A 16,490-nucleotide genomic window follows, 5' to 3' on the forward strand; every position below is an offset into this window, starting at 1 on the left:
TTAGCCCAAGATTAGTGGTAATCACGGTCCGTGAAACCAGTCACCCAGGTTCCTAGTTTAACAGGTGCACACCCAAATAAAAACATTACGGTACACCCTGCCCAAACCAACGTTAACCAATTCTATCAGGGTGCGTGCCGAAACCCGACACACTAGGGTTATCATGTAGTCAGAAACACCCCCAGACAGGGCACACGATAAACACCATTACAAATTAAAAACTGAACAACAAATGAACCCTAATAATCCCCGGTGGGACACTGCTACTGTACCCTTGTGCGAGGCAGTGTACTTTGCCCACGTTGCTTCAGTAAATTGAACCCAACATTACATATGATTAGCTTACTGTGTGACTTTAATATTGTAAGGGCATTGTTTTAAACCTACAACATCTATTTTTAGTCTGTATCTATTATGTTTTTGGTCACGTAGGTTGTCAACATAATTAGCCATGTCTACCGGTCGTGTGTCACATTTTGACAACGGTTTGTTTTCAGCGGCTACTGGTTGCTATGCGGAAGTCACTTGACTTCGCGCAAACCTATATTAAATCAATCAAATGAGATGTTGTAAAATTGAACCAATCAAGACTTCTGGGTGCCACATATTTGAAAGACAGACAGTATAACCCTCGTATCAACGACACTTATTTTAATTGACACACCCCATTTAGTGATGTCACTAGCCCACCCATTCAATTCAGCATTGAGTGCTTGCTTCAAGACAATTAAAAAAAAAAAAAAAAAAACTAAAGACCAAAACTAATTTTAAATATGCCAGGCTCAGCAAATAATTGGATTAGATAAACTTATTGGGAGTTCAAGTTGGGGTGAAATTCAAAAGCCCTCGAGTTTTTTTCTGTCATTATGCATAATAAAACGTTGTTCTAGGCTTGTGTGGTTCTTGTTAGTCTTGCAATATGGACATTTAAAAAAATTCAGCTAGGAACAGGATGAGAATGAAAAACACAAATTACATTGAACTTTTTTTTTTACGGGATGGGATGGCACAGGAACATTTTTGATTGGACATGATGGGACGGAACTCAAGTTGTATTCCCGTGTCACTATCTAAACGCGGACACGTCACCTAATTTAAGCCAGAGTCTCTTGCTGTGGTTCCTTTGTTATTCTTATTATACAGAACAGCATCTACTTCACACGCTTTACAGATTTTTAAATGTACAATGAACATTCTACTACAGTGTACGCATGGCTGCAAGTAAAACACATAGCCGACGTGCTTCTTTTGTTTTCTGTTGGTATGACTTTCTTTCCAAAAGCATCTAAAGACTTCAAATTCAGAATTTCAGTTGTAGTCCAAATCTTGCGTTTCGAACCACTGGTTAGTTTAAACTATGCAGAATTATTTTATGTACCCTCTTTTACGTTGTAATCAGGTACTTCATTTTGGGTCATGAGGATGGTACTGGGATTATTGCCTGCAATAAATCTGACCGTCACTAGAGGGCACTATATAAACGTTTAAAATGTGTTTTATTCATTATAAATGTTATGCTGAATACAGTATATGTGTGTTTTAATAAGCAGGTCTTTATGTGAAAAAAATCACTTTCTAGTATGAATATTGTTGAAACTAAAAAAGAAAACTATCCTGCCAATTATTACTGGAAAGATGGGTAATCAAATAGGATATGTGAGGCATAGCAACAAAGAAACAAAGTTTAGTTACCTGGATCACTATTTGTATATATACACAGTGTTTTTTTCTTTGGTTGTTTATGATCTCACACATTACTGTGGCAAATGTTAACACAAATAAAATCTGTTTATATTTTCACAAATACATTAACATTTCAAGATTAAAAGTACATTTGTACTTAAAGTACTGCTTAGCTTAGCCCTTCTCAGTGATAGGACCTGCTGGGTTTCATTCTGAGGGAAAACAATTAAAAACCTATGCACTGAGATCTTTACAGTAAACTGTTCACTGCAATAATTATCCACTTTACCATTCATTTGCACATGTACTCATGTTTTACTACACATTTGCTATAATTTCATCCAATTGGCAACGCATAACAGATTTTCTATGTTAACTTAAATGTATACTTTATCCAACCTACATTTTAATAACATATTTGTAAATGTTTATTATCACATTATACACTGAACATACAAAACATTAGGACACCTTCCTAATATTGAGTTGCACCCCCTTTTGCCCTCAATTTGTCAGGGCATGGACTCTACAAGGTGTCGAAAGCGTTCCACAGGGATGCCGGCCCATGTTGACTCCAGTGCTTCCCAAGTGTCAAGTTGGCTGGTAGTGGATCTCTACTCCGAATAGCTCGTTCCATCTCATCCCACAGATGCTCAATTGAATTGAGATCTGGTGACTGGGCAGGCCACTGCAGTAAGCTGAATTCACTGTCATGTTCGTGGAACCATTCCTGGACAATCCTAGCCTTGTGGCATGGGGCATTATCCTGCTGAAAAAAGCTATTAGCAGATGGATACACTGCTGCCATGAAGGGATGCACCTGATTGGCAATGATGTTCAGATATCCTGTGGCATTCAAACGTTGCTCCACTTTTATCAAGGGGCCCAATGTGTATCATGAAAACACACCCCACACCATCACACCACCACCTCCAGCCTGCAAAGTTGACATGCGGCATGATGGATGCATGTACTCATGTGGTTTTTTCCATACCCTAGTCCACCTATCAGCGTGAAACAGCAGGAACCGAGCTTCATCAGACCAGGCAATGTTTTTCCAATCCTCCAGTGTCCAGTGTTTTTGTCCTTAGCCCACTGGAACCTCAGTTTCTTGTGTTTTGTTGAAAGAAGTGGAACTCTGTTAGGTCATTGGCTGCCATACCCCATTCGTGTCAAGGTACAATGAGTTGTGCATTCTTTTATGGGTCTGTCGGCACCAATGTTGTACTGGACTGTCAGTTGACTAACTGTAGCCGGTCTGTTGCTCTGCACAATTCGTGTCAGCCTCCTTTGGCCTCTTTCATCATTGAGCCGTTTTTGACCACTGGCCTGCCGTTGGCTGGATGTCCTTTGGGTGGTGGACAATCCTTGATACACACAGGAAACTGCTGGGCGTGAAAAACCCAGCAGTGTTGCAGTTCTTGACACACTCAAACCGACGCGCCTGGCACCTACTACCATACCCCGTTCAAAGGCACTTAAATATTTTGTCTTGTCCATTTACCCTCTGAATGGCACACATACACAATCCATGTCTCAATTGTGTCAAGGCTTAAAAATCCTTCTTTAATCTGTCTCCCCTTCATCTACACTGATTGAAGTGTATTTAACAGGTTACGTCAGTAAGGGATCATAGCTTTCGTCTGGGTTCACCTCGTCAGTCTATTTCATGGAAAGAGCAGGTGTTCCTTATGTTTTGTACACTCAGTGTATATATATATATCAGTGGTAATATATATAATATATATATCTATATATATATATAGATATATATATATATTATCAGAGTTCTCAAGTTCTTCTTTCAGCCAATCAGCACACATTTCACCTTCTGTATTAACAACACATCAAGAAGAAGCCCTGTTGCAGCTACCCTCTGTTTATACTTTTTTCTACTATGTTTATGCTTATATACTTATCATGGTTTTTCCACGTTTTCAGCTACTCTATATGGAGTTTGTTTTGTCAAGACAACACTACCTCAATAGAAAATAATATAAGGATAGTCACAGCTATTAGTGTGTTTCATAATCTGTATTGCTTTTCAATACCTGAGACTGGCCTGGAGGAGGAGTGCCACCAGAACAGATGCCCCTGAGCACATTTACATCATTCTGTAGCAAACCTGTCAACCACCACTTATTAACTGGGACCTTTTCAGGCCCTTATCTCTGACACCAGACATCTTGCCTCCTGCAGCTCACACTATACTTTTTATATTTAATTTGCCTTTGAGTATCATGGGATCTGGGATACCATAGGCTTTTGGGTTATTATGACGAGACCAAGAGTTTAAGAGCTGTGCAAATGGCATGAAACTTGAAAGTTTTTATTATATTCGAAATGGGAGCACATATACTGTGATTTTCATAGATTCAGCTGTAACTATTTCTCTTTTTGTCAGCTTTATTTCTTAATCTGTTGTGCAACAGTGTCACTTTTAACCATTTTGCAATTTCAAACATAAACTTTAACCAATCATATGTTTTATCAGTGGGAATTTATTGATTCTTCTGACGCTGGTCAACAAACCAAAATGTGTACAGAGAAACACATATTTGACCAGATGTGGCAAATTGGGTTTTACTGTCGAGACAAAAAACAGAAAGTATTTACCCCTTACCACTTCTCTGGAAGGAGGGAGTTGTGGCATAAATTGAGAAATAAACACATTCTCTGTCTATTTTAACTTATATATTTTACGTCTGGAGCATGTTAATTGGCAAAACTGTCAAAATGCATATTTCACAGCTTGGCAGAGAAGCTATGCTGTTTGTTAAGAAGAGCTGTGAGGTGTAGCTTTACACTGAGCAACAGAACAACAACTCTTTCTTAATTGGAATAAAAGAGTCATGTACTGTCCCCAGACTTATTAGTGAACGAAGGCACATTTACATGTGTTTGTGGCTCAGTAAAGGTCTTAACATCACCAACTGCAATGGAATCTGATAGTCTTTGGGTTTGGTGTGACCAGTTCATGAGTCTATGGTGCTGATGTATTGATACATCCATCCATTATCATTAACTGCTTAATCCTTTACAGGGTTGTGGTGAGCTGGAGCCTAACCCGGCAGACACAGGGTGCAAGGCAGGACTACACCCTGGATGGAATGCAAGCCCATTGCAGGACACCTCACACACACAGATAATGATCAATCAACCTGAACAGCATGTCTTTGGACTGTGGGAGGAAACCAGAGTACCTTGAGAAAACCCACGCAGACACAGGGAGAACATGCAAACTGCACACAGACAGACCCCTAGGACAAAATTGAACCCAGGACCCTGGTGCTGTGAGGCAGCAGCGCTAACCATCACGCCACTGTGCCACCCTGTAAGGATACAGGCAAAGTGATTTGCAGCTGCAAATGAAGAAAAGAGCATGGAAATGGGAAGGGATCTGGAATACTAAGCGGGTGCAAACACATAATAACACAATGTAAGGATTTAGCCTTGCATTTGGCAATTGCTGACCCTCCAAAAACGTTGCACCTCCTCTTGCAAGGTGTAGAAGCGAGTAATTAAAAGCTTACCCATTCTGTATTCTTCATGAACACAACACTGCTATAAATGCAATACAATGACAACTGTACATGGAATTAAAAATCATATCAGAATGCAGAGTATTAAAATAAAAGTATTAAACAGTACTTACAGTTTGTAATGCTTCATATGCTTTGGGTGACCAGATTTTAAAAGCTCAAAACCAGGACACATTGTTAAACAACAATGGTTATTACAATAGCCATCCTCTCAGTGTTTGTTTTTTCTTTCAAGCAGCTAACTAATTTGAATACACTCACGGGTGCACAATTTGTGGTTACTTATTGCCATATTGTGTTTTATACATATTGGTATTGAGTTTATTATTATTATTATTATACTTTTTTGTACAATATTTAACTCACTTCTGTAGGATACTGACAGTTACCATAGGGATGTAGCCTAATCACTATGGCTACTAGGAAAACATTTTCTTTAGGTCACACTTTAAAAGTGTATTAGATAGTGTGGGCTGTATTTATTCCTTTTTGCTTTTGGAATGGAGGCCCACTTAGCAATCATAATCATGCTATAATAATGATATAAACTGAATTACTGCAGACGATGGCCATCACATGCATAGTATAGTACAGGTCATCACAGGCAACTCTTACATTTTTAAAAGCACAATGTTACACAAAAAAACATTTACAACTTTTTTTTTTCTCTCAAGGCTTTATTACTGAAATGTATAAATTATACAACGAAAGATTATCAAAAACATAGAACAAAGACTAGACATTTTTAGTATGGTACAAATTACAATTAGGACTATGAACAAGCCATTCTGCCCCAAATGGTTGGAATTAGGGAGAGCCTACTTTACAGTAAGGAGACTCAGATAACAAAATAGTTATGTCCCATATGAACAGTGGCCACATTTAGATTCAGCACTGGTTATGATCATTTGAATAAAACCCACTGACTTTTGCAGTATTCTCTCTGCTTATTGTTATCAAGTATTATTTTACTTGGTTTTACCCTAGTAGAAGTCAACTGTATTGTCCTTTGTCAACTGGGGGATCGCTCCTGGAGACAACCTGTAAGCTGGAACAATATACAGCTTCCCATGTGTACTGTACTGTTGAAGCATAGCAAACAGTTACATGTTTAACAGGGACTTTTTAAAAACAAAAGTGCTCAGTAATTCAGAATTCAGTTGGCAAACTGGAACTTCTCCGAAGTGGAGGGGTCCTGAAAATGCTGGGCTGGACTTTATGTAGGTTACTGCAATGTTAGGGAGCTCTAGTAATTACCAGTTAAGGGACTGCAAGCCCACTGCATCTTTTTACCGTAAAAACGCATTCTGTGAACTGCAGCTTCGTATACTTTGTGGTAATTCTGGAGGTTAATGCGCAGCACATTTCCTGTAAATGTGAGAGTTTCTATGATGATTCAGAAAAGGATCCAGCTATCCAAACCGTCCACTAAGGGTTACCATTAGTAGGCATTATCAGTAACCACAATTTTTTCAGTAAAAAAAAAAAAAAGAATAAAAAGAAAAAATTTGGTAGGTCCTTATAATCAACATCAAATGTTGGGTCCATGTGAATAATTAAATCTAATTTGCACTGTGTTGCATTTGGTATCAAGTCCCCCTACTGCAGAGTTTTAAAAAAGTGTATTTCCTTATGTGATGATGACATCATAATATGAAACATCTTGGTTTCCACTAGTATGGAAAGACAAGTGGCCTATTTCAGATTGGAAAGTCCAGAATTTACATAAGAAGCGTCCTCTTGTTTTTTTTTTTTAAACAATGTTTTAGCCCCAGGGCTAGGGTTGTCTTTACTCTTTAAAGAAAACTTGAGAATGCCTGTGGTCTGACCATTCTTACCAAGAGAGCAGTAACAATATAGCAGAAACAAAGTGGCTGTTTCTATCTAGTGCTCTTGTACTGCCCTCCTCACACCTGTGTGCAGTGAGTATAAGAGCACAGTACAGTACTAATGGAGTCTCGTATTCCTGTGAACAGTTTTTCTTGATATGTAACTCCTGTTCCATCTCAAAAATGTTTCTGGTGACAAACTTCCTGTTACAGCTTTAGGAGGCAAATGTAACACAACCCATTTACCAGCTTGGCATCCCCATGGGCATTTAACTTCATCAAGTCTAATACAAGTGCTGCAGACGCTACTTACTAATATTAACTACACCTGAGGGAGTGGCTTGATCAAGACCCCACTGGAGGGAACCCCCCTGGAATGCATCAGTCATGTATATATAGGGGTAACCCAAGGACAACCATGTAGTCAAGGTAATCCTGGTTGATTCACAATGCTGTAAACGGCTGTAGCTGTCATTTATCCTGGCGATGTGCAGGTCGATCTAATCAATGTAAAAGGCAAGGCAAATACACCCTCAAATACCCAGTAAAGGAAACCTGAAAATCTGAGGAATTTAACAAATGCTATAAATTCAGCTTAAGGTAAATATCACATTTTCCAACTCACTGTCTGTAAGGGAATTTTACGAATGTATATTTCCGCTAAATGTAATTAAAACTGAATACGTTACACATTTCAACTGTACAATAACAGTGCCAACAAAAATATAGAAGAATAAAAGTGAACGGCAAATGTTTTTCCTGCCCGACTTCACAAATACCACCGTGACTGTCATTTACTGTTCCGGACCTACCTTATTTGTGTAAAATATCTACCTGTGGAACATGAAAACTATATGTATTAAATGGTACTGTATGTACTAAACTGTACGTATTAAACCCAATTCAACTGCAACAAACTCTCTCACACATACACTGCTAGAGTTCTCTATTATCTTCTGTCACACATACGAGCAATACAAACTGTTTCTGTTTAAAATGTGTGTGTGTGTGTGTGTGTGTGTGTGTGTATATATATATATATATATATATATATATATATATATATATATATATATATATATATTACTTAGATTATAGCTACAGTCCCAACCGTTCAGGTTTTATGGGACACTCTAACATGATCCATCGTACCAGCATAGGTGCTTCATATGCACAATGTCATACTGTCTATCAGAGACACTGGCTGTCAGCAGTCTCTTCTGACACTGCATCAGATGACAGGAACATATTGTTAAAATGATTCCACATGGATGCTGTCTGAATTCTATGTGTAGGTTTAATTTGCTCACCATAATTTGAAGAATCAATATTGTCCAATATTACACATCAAGGTGTATCTGTGGGAGGAGCTGGGAATTAACTCATAATTCCCTTAATTTTAACAAATACAAAATGAATGGGTAAATACATTAGAAACTCATTTTATTAAATTACATTCAGATGTGCATGTTTTTTTTTCAGGGTCTGGGATTAACAAAACCTTGTAAATGTTCTATTTAACGTGATTGTATATTTACAAAATGAATATTAAAATGTATTAAACAAGTGAAACAGTCACAGAGAAATGTGTCCTTTGAACTTTTTTTTCTATCACTGTGCCATGCTTTCACCTGGATATGGATTTCCTTATTTTACTGTTCTCTGAAAGGTAAGTGCATCTTCAAATATCTACTACTTTTTACTGTCTTGCCAACTTCATGCTGATTTTATTAGTCTGAAAAGTAATTAGCTTTAAGGTTTAAGAAAACACAGTATAAAAAACAGCACACTTTTAAATGTGTTTCATGATGTAGAGACTTCCTGTAGTTAGAAATCCATCTGGACGTCACAACACCGAGCACCTACATTTGCTGCTATTCCTGTTGTTAGAAACCACAACAAATGGGTAGTACTAGTAGCCTGCAGTAACTACAGCCAAAATAAGAGCTTTAACAGGTTCATTTGTATCTTTTAGTGTAGAAATAAATCCAAAACAACTAAATGCACTTTACTGTATTATCATTCAGATGTTGTTTGCAGTCTGTCAACATGTATTCATATTATTAACACATTTACAGACGTCCTGTTGCTCACTTGTCAGTATCACTGCATAGAACCACCAAACAATTTACACACTTTTGACACAGGTTTCCCTTTTTGTAGGACTTTGCAAGGCTTAACTGTCTTTGGGGTGTAGGGACTACAGAGCAATACAGATTATTTGTCATTCACCAGTTTAATAAAAGTCACCACTGGATAAGGGGGCTCCCTCATACAGAAAAAAAAAGAACCCACAGCACATTCACTCACTGGCAACAAGGGAAACAGCAGCAGAAGAGTTTCCTGCAGGGGTTATTTCTCTTGTACTCCACAGCTTTCTTGATCTGAATCCTGGCCTCTCCCATGTAATTCTTGGTTTCCAATACGTTGGTCTCAATGTTGTCCAGCATGCCCCCTTGCTCCTCCACCAACAAGGCCATCTGCAGGAACAAGTCGTGAACATCCCTGATGCGGCTCTCCAGCTCCAGCAGCTCTTTGTGCCGGTTCTCAATTTCGTTAAGGGCTGAGCGGGCCGCCTTGCCATCTGTCAGCAGGTTTTCAGAGAAGACGTCCCACTTGCCATTCTCGATCATGTCCTCGATTTGTTCCCCCGAAAAATCATTGCCCATGATCTCCAGCTGCCTCTGGATGCGGGTCTTGCAGTTCTCCCGTTGGCGCATCTCGGCCTCGTTGTATTCAAACATAGCATCACGGAAGCCATGCATCAGGGACAGGTGCTGGGCCCGCACTATGCGTGACAGAGCAGAGTTGACGCCGTACTTGTCCTCCACAGCCTTACTGAAGGCTTCCATCTTCTGCAGCCTCTTGTAGATGCCTTCTCCCCTGGTCTTGATGTCTCGGGCAATGGCGCTGGAGTCTCGCTTGATACTACTAATGCGCCGCATAGAAGTCAGGAAACGGGTGTTCTGCTTACCCAGCCTTTTGATGTCCACTCTGAGCATCTCGTTCTCCCGGCGCACTGCCTGCACCTCTTTGTACACTTCTTCCATGATGTGGTCCTCATCAAAGACAATGGCCTCTTGCACCAACTCCACATTATCGTCCACTTCATCAGGACTTTTCTCCTGAGAGTGGTTCTTGGAGAAATCCAACAGTTCACTTAATCGGTCTTTCATTTTCCCCTGCAATAGAAGACGGTAGAGATAGACGTTACATTGTACCCCCCAAAATAACACAGCTTTCTCAAATTGTTCATGTGCTAATCTGGGATTTAGGGTTATAAATGGATCTTACTGTAAACTTACTGTAAAAAAAAAAAAAAAAAAAAAAAAAAAAAAGAAGTGCACACCCTTTCTACGGTCATACCTGTGGCCTTCAGGGAGGCATTTTAATGTTTGCATGCCTTTTAAAGATGATTGCATTCCTTACACTTGAAACCAACAGTAAAATCTAAATGCACACAGTTATCATTTACTGGCAGAGCTATATCTTAAAAATACTATGCTCAGATGTTGTTCACTATGCTTGTTCGTTTTCAGCAATTATTTGTAAACAAAACACACACCAGTGCACTCTCCATAGGGTCTGGCCTTAAACACATTCCGCACAACAAAAGGTTGGGTTGGTTTCAAAGAGACAATTAAATGCATGGTTCATTTTCTGAAAATATAACCATGACAAAACATGATGGAGAACACTTTAAACGGCCAGTCATAAAATACTATCTATTCTCTGCATAATCTTAATAATACTAAACACAAAATAACCAGGTTTATTTCCTTAATGCCACAAATGCCAAAACGAGGAAGTCATTTTTTAATCAAAGCTGTGTTTTGTGCTGTGGGTTTCTGTCCAACTGGAACTGAAGCCACCAAAAATTAATGTTTAGCTGTTCTGGTAGAAAAACAAAAACAAAAACCTGAACTTTTCATTTACAAGAAATAAACTGCAGTGCAGTTTCACATTAAATCATAAAGTATATACAGGCAACGACAGAGAATAAAGTATACAGCAGATTAACGCCCCCTTAGAAATGTGATGAGTATACATTTCTATACAATCATAGCGATCTTCAGTATGCAAATTATGGGATGCAGGCGGTGCGGATTTCCCAGTGCCCACATTTTAAGAAGATTTCAAAGTCCCCTTAACTTTAAGCTCAGTTTCAGTACGAATAAGTATTTACCCCACAAATACAATAACCTCCACAACTGGGTGGAATTATCAGGATAATCTACCTTTAATTTATTTGCTATTTAATGTTCTTCTGAATAATATTCTGCAACTAGTCACTACACGTGACAAAAAGTATGTGATTTTTTTTTCTCCTATTTTAACTATAAAATAAAAACACATTAAAACACTTTTTGAGATCATGCGAGAAACGACTGCAGCTGCTAACGATTGAACAGTGTTACCTAATTAAATCATAAATCTTATTACGAACTTTAAATTAAAAAAAAAAATACCTTATTTCATGGACTGTACAATGATCAGCAGAACATATTTACAACAATCTGTGCCGAAGACAAACTCCTCAGTTGATCCTCAATTGCTCTCAAACCTACCACTTAAAGCTCATAAGCACTAGTAACTGGCGTATGGGCAGGGACTCTCCTTCCTAGCGAGAGGGGTATTGCACAGAACGACTCGCACAGCGTAGCTCTCACAGGGTAGTGCTGCGTGCGCAACTCGTAATAGACGTCACCATTACAAGCTACAGCCCGATGCCATGAGGCATTAATGGGTTAAATAATAAAGTTTGTTGTTGTTCTATTGTAGGACACGGGCTGAAATATTAAAATATTACAGTACTTAGCTGACTTTAGAGTTGTTCTGCAGTTGACGAAATTACTTACTTGACTTTTTATTTGCCTCAATGTTGATGGTCACGTGGTAGGGGTGTTGAGGGTGAATGAAGCACACACTTGCACACCGGCTGCAGGAGTGCAACGTAAATTATTAGTTGCGTACGCTGCACTACCATATGCGAGGCTTCGCTCTGCAGCGATATGCTGTTAACAGCTCTGGTTGGAGTTATGTATTTTAATCGGAGCTGTGAGACCTGAGTTCTGCACGTTAAGCTGAGCAGATAGAAACTGTCTGAGGCAATATTAGTTCAAAATATTATGATGGCAGTATTGGAGATACTGAAACTGACAGCTATTATTACCAATAAGAACCTTAACTGCTATCTTGATTGCTACAACATTAAATTGATTGGCTCATTTAATGCTGTGTTCACTTTCTTCCGTCTTTCTCACTGAGAATTGGGTAGTGAAAAATATTTCTGATCCAGAAATGTACAAGTTTATTCATCCATGGGCGTGAACATCGTTTTTTTTTTTTTATCTTCTTATCAGCTGTGACCTACAATACCACAAAGGCACTTGCTCTACTATAAGATTATGAAACACTGTATTCTAATTAGTTATCATTTACAGTATTATGATATCCGAGTTTACAGGATAAGTTTTTGGTTCGTTATGCATTTCATATTTTTTTGGTGGGATTAAAAAACTGGTAATGTTACAAAAAACTTTTTGCACTAAGATTTGTATTTTTGTCTTTGAAATCTAAAATACCAGGGAGGGCCCACTTTAATAATTTAAAGAGAATTCTTACAACAAGAGCAAGAATAACTTGTCCAGTTTATCCTTTTTTTGACAGCTTATTCCTCTCAATCTGGTCAAAACGTTTACATTGCTTTGCATGTGTTTGATTTTTTGTGTCTCATCATATATATATATATATATATATATATATATATATATATATATATATATTATATATATATAATATATATATATATATATATATATTCATATATATTCTGATTCTGTTGTGGGTATAGTTGCCACATTTGCTGTGGCTGATCTGAATCATGTTTCCATTATTGGTACTGTTTTAACATTTTCTTATATTTCTTGTATGGCATGGTGTACGGAGATCGTAATTCACATTCAGTTCCTTATTTGATTCACCAATATGTTTGCTGTTTTAAAACTAATGATTTGTTTCCCATCCCTGTTCAGTTCTAATCATGCAGTACTTTACCCAAGGTTACATTCATTACACCAGCATTAGTGCTAATCAGGGTCTGTGAAACCAACTATAAGGGTTTATGGTGACCATTAACAAGGACGTATAGAGTGACTCTGGGCCACAGTTTTCAAGTCTTATTTTCTCCAAAGTGCAAAACTGCAAACTTGTCTGACCCTTGGTACCTTGTAGTGATGTTAGCCTTTTAAAATGTCGCAAAGCTGGCAGAGCAAGTTAGAAGTGTATATGGGCATACATTGATCTTGACATTTTATTGGACAGTTTTTTACTCACAGATTGAGATCGGACTCTGAAGAATGTAGAACTGATTCTGTTCTCACAAGTGTACAATCATCAGAAATTCCTATCTGTAACTAAAATATTGGATTGATTACATGTTACCTAAATTCTAAATGTTACTGGTATTTACGTGTGGGACAAAGGAGTTTGTTTTGTGACACTGCATCATAGGATCCTGATTTTGAATCTCAGCTTCCCTACATTTAGACTCTGTGGCAACCCCATTGTACCTTACTAACTAATTACTGAATAAGAAAAAGTGATATCTAAGCTGGGATAACCTTTTCACCTTATAGACAAAATAGGGAACATTTTGCACTTAAGTGTTATAGTTGCTCTGCACCTTAACTCTTAACTAGCACATACCCTTTAATTGGCAGGTTTTTTTTATTGCGAAACATATTCAGTACTGGTGGTGTTTCTAAGGCATGTAATTTAACACTACTAAGATGGAAATCCTTTGTCTGATTCACACTGTGTAAAAGGTTGTTTTGAAATCAGAACAAATAAAACAGAATCCAACTAACAGGGAGGGAATAGAGAGGTTCCAGGCCTGAGACATGCATCATCTTGCGAAACTTACATGTAGTAGTAAATACATTATTGATAGTTCACCTGTGTTGAATTCCTACGTCATGTTCAATATATGTTGTTTTGAAATGTATTGCCAGGATCTGTGCTCCCAGTGGATATTAGTCCTCAACCCAAACATCCCAGACACCCACAATCGTGATGTATGCTTGAGAGATGCCCAGGATGGAGGAGCAGGGGGGTTCATGTCAGGATTGAAGTGGGCTTGCAGAACTATGAGGGAAAAGCTGTCATGCTGCCAACGAGCCTAATGGTAAAATGCACAAACAGCTTAAATTCAGTATCTAGTAAGTGGTAGCCTGCTTCAGCCCAGTTCTCAACTACATGAGGCCGAGGCAGATGGACATCGAGTGCTTTGTCCAGGATCAGATAGTGAATTACAGTAGTGGTCAACTTGGATTTGAACCCAGCCCTTTGTTGTAACTAACTGTACTAAACTGTTACTTCCTGTTATGTAATATGACTGTTTTTTGTTTCTGTGTTATTTTTCCATAATTATCATCATGGATATCTTTTCCTATTAGAAAGACATTTGCAGAAATCGCTGAAAAATCCAAATGTGGTTTTAAATATTGAGATATGCTATTTTTTTCTAAAAGCTGCAAGAAAAGGCATGTAATAAGTAGTAAAATAGTACACAGTAATATTATTACTTAGTAAAATAGTACACAGTAATATTATTACTGTAACTGCAAGAAAGCAGATGCATGGCAAATTTTCCATTGTCTAATAAAATGTGTTGCAATATGCTGCTTGTGCTTCTGACTCAAAATCATGAGCAATGAGTAATACCCAATGAAAATCCACTCATACTGACAGCAGTCAAAAGCATTAATGTGGATTTAAAGCCACCGTTTCAAAAGACCTGAGATTGATGGCTTACTCAATACATTAAGTAAAACAAGTCCTAGATGCAATTAGAAAACCAAGAAGATATATTTGTTTCTAGGGTAGACTAGAGTAAATGCTTTGTCAACATGGCCTATTCAATGTAAAATACGTCATAACAAAAGGTCGGCAGTCAAAACTCTATACTTCCACTCAGTTATCTAAATCATGACTATCCAGAGCTCTGGGCTATCAAACAAATGGCACGTCTCCTTATGCATTAAAAGCAGAGTCTGTGCAACCCTGATCATCCAAGATAACTGAATCGTAAAACAAAATGTGTGCACCCAGTAAAGTTTGGATAATTCTTGGGCAGTCATTCAAGAATCGTTGAATATAGGTCTATCAGATTTCTAACAGACTCTTAAGGGTTTATTGAACTTTAAATCAATTCACAAACCACACAATTCACTTTTAATAACCAAGCATTTTGTGATTTCTCTCTCAACTTTCAACTTAATAACAGCATACTGTGAAGTGCGTCATTGAAATAAGATATCTTGTTTGAACTTGAATTGTGCAGTGTGCCGTGCACACCCTTGCTGTCCATCACCAGGCAGCACAATATTAACACCACCAAAGTGGGTTTTTGTTTTATAAAATGAGAGCAAGAAGTGCATTAAGTCTCTTACATTTTAAACGGCTTTGCCTCATTCATTTCAAAGCCCCCAAAAAAACATATTTGTAAAACACAACTCACTTCTACATTTCATGGCTAAAGAATAAAAAAGTGACAACTCAAAATGAGTTGTGGAGAAGCTTAATAAAGCCGCTCCTCCCCTGTGTTCTTTACAGAATCTTTATGGTCCCCAAAATGCTTTCTCTGGGATCTTAGACATGTTTAACCTATCACAGAGCAAGCACCAGGAGGTTCTATAGAATGGTTTAAATGTAAAACCAAAAGTGTTTAATCTATAACTATTGAGGTTACAATATATTGTGTATGATGAGATAAGTGCTCCAAGTGGGTAAAACCCAAGACAAAGTTGATGCTGTTACACTAGAGTTAGACCATTTCAGTATACAGTATGTGTCCTGTAGCTATAGCTATTACGACAAGAGCTTTTGTATTTCATTTTTTTATGGTCTTGAATTTAAAACTGAAGAACTCTCCTACATGCATATATAAATATATATATATATTACCTTTAATAGCAGTTGTAAATCCCCAGCGAGGCTAAATATGGATCCAATCTCCCAGAAGATTTTGGTTATAACCTCCTTCCAGTTGGTTCACCAACCATGGTTGTGAAACTTCAAATCAGGAAACTTCACTTGAGTAAGACATTGCATCATTATCAGTTCGAAGTGTTTGAGTTTTTCCCGTTTCTAATGTAAAGAGCAATACTATAAAAGGAATAGAAAATTAGATCTCAGCACTACATACTGTCTGGTACTGCAGGTCATTTGCAGGCAGGGGAAAAAATTGTTTGTGTGAAAGGAAATGAAAGCATCGGTCTAAGGTTTCCTTTGTAAAGCTGTGGGCAGGCCTCTGTCACTGACTGTGCAACATGCAGTCTCTGTGCACAAGACCATGAACATGCATGTCAACTGTACCACAAGCATAACATAATCAAATAAACATTTTTTACATGTACATGATCACAGAAGATTG

The 16,490-nt window shown here is 38.0% G+C and overlaps 1 protein-coding gene across 2 annotated transcripts; it reads right to left on the minus strand.

Moving 5' to 3' along the window:
* Positions 1-8,115: 8,115 nt before the first annotated feature.
* Positions 8,116-16,175, minus strand: LOC121316957 (syntaxin-11-like). Of its 2 annotated transcripts, none has more exons than XM_041252380.1 (2): positions 16,022-16,175; positions 8,116-10,236 (listed from the first exon to the last, which is right to left on the minus strand). In XM_041252380.1, the coding sequence occupies exon 2, from the start codon at positions 10,228-10,230 to the stop codon at positions 9,361-9,363; it is 870 nt and encodes a 289-aa protein (XP_041108314.1). In that variant the 5' UTR covers positions 10,231-10,236; positions 16,022-16,175; the 3' UTR covers positions 8,116-9,360. The 2 variants fall into 2 exon arrangements, with proteins under 2 accessions (XP_041108314.1, XP_041108313.1); XM_041252379.1 differs by lacking the exon at positions 16,022-16,175 and adding an exon at positions 11,524-11,659.
* Positions 16,176-16,490: the final 315 nt, after the last annotated feature.

Source organism: Polyodon spathula, chromosome 6 (assembly GCF_017654505.1).
Source record: "Polyodon spathula isolate WHYD16114869_AA chromosome 6, ASM1765450v1, whole genome shotgun sequence".
Lineage (NCBI taxonomy): Eukaryota > Metazoa > Chordata > Actinopteri > Acipenseriformes > Polyodontidae > Polyodon > Polyodon spathula.

Coding starts and splice junctions, on each gene's coding strand:
- LOC121316957 (XM_041252380.1), bottom strand. CDS start 10,230: ATGAAAGACCGATTAAGTGAACTGTTGGATTTCTCCAAGAACCACTCT.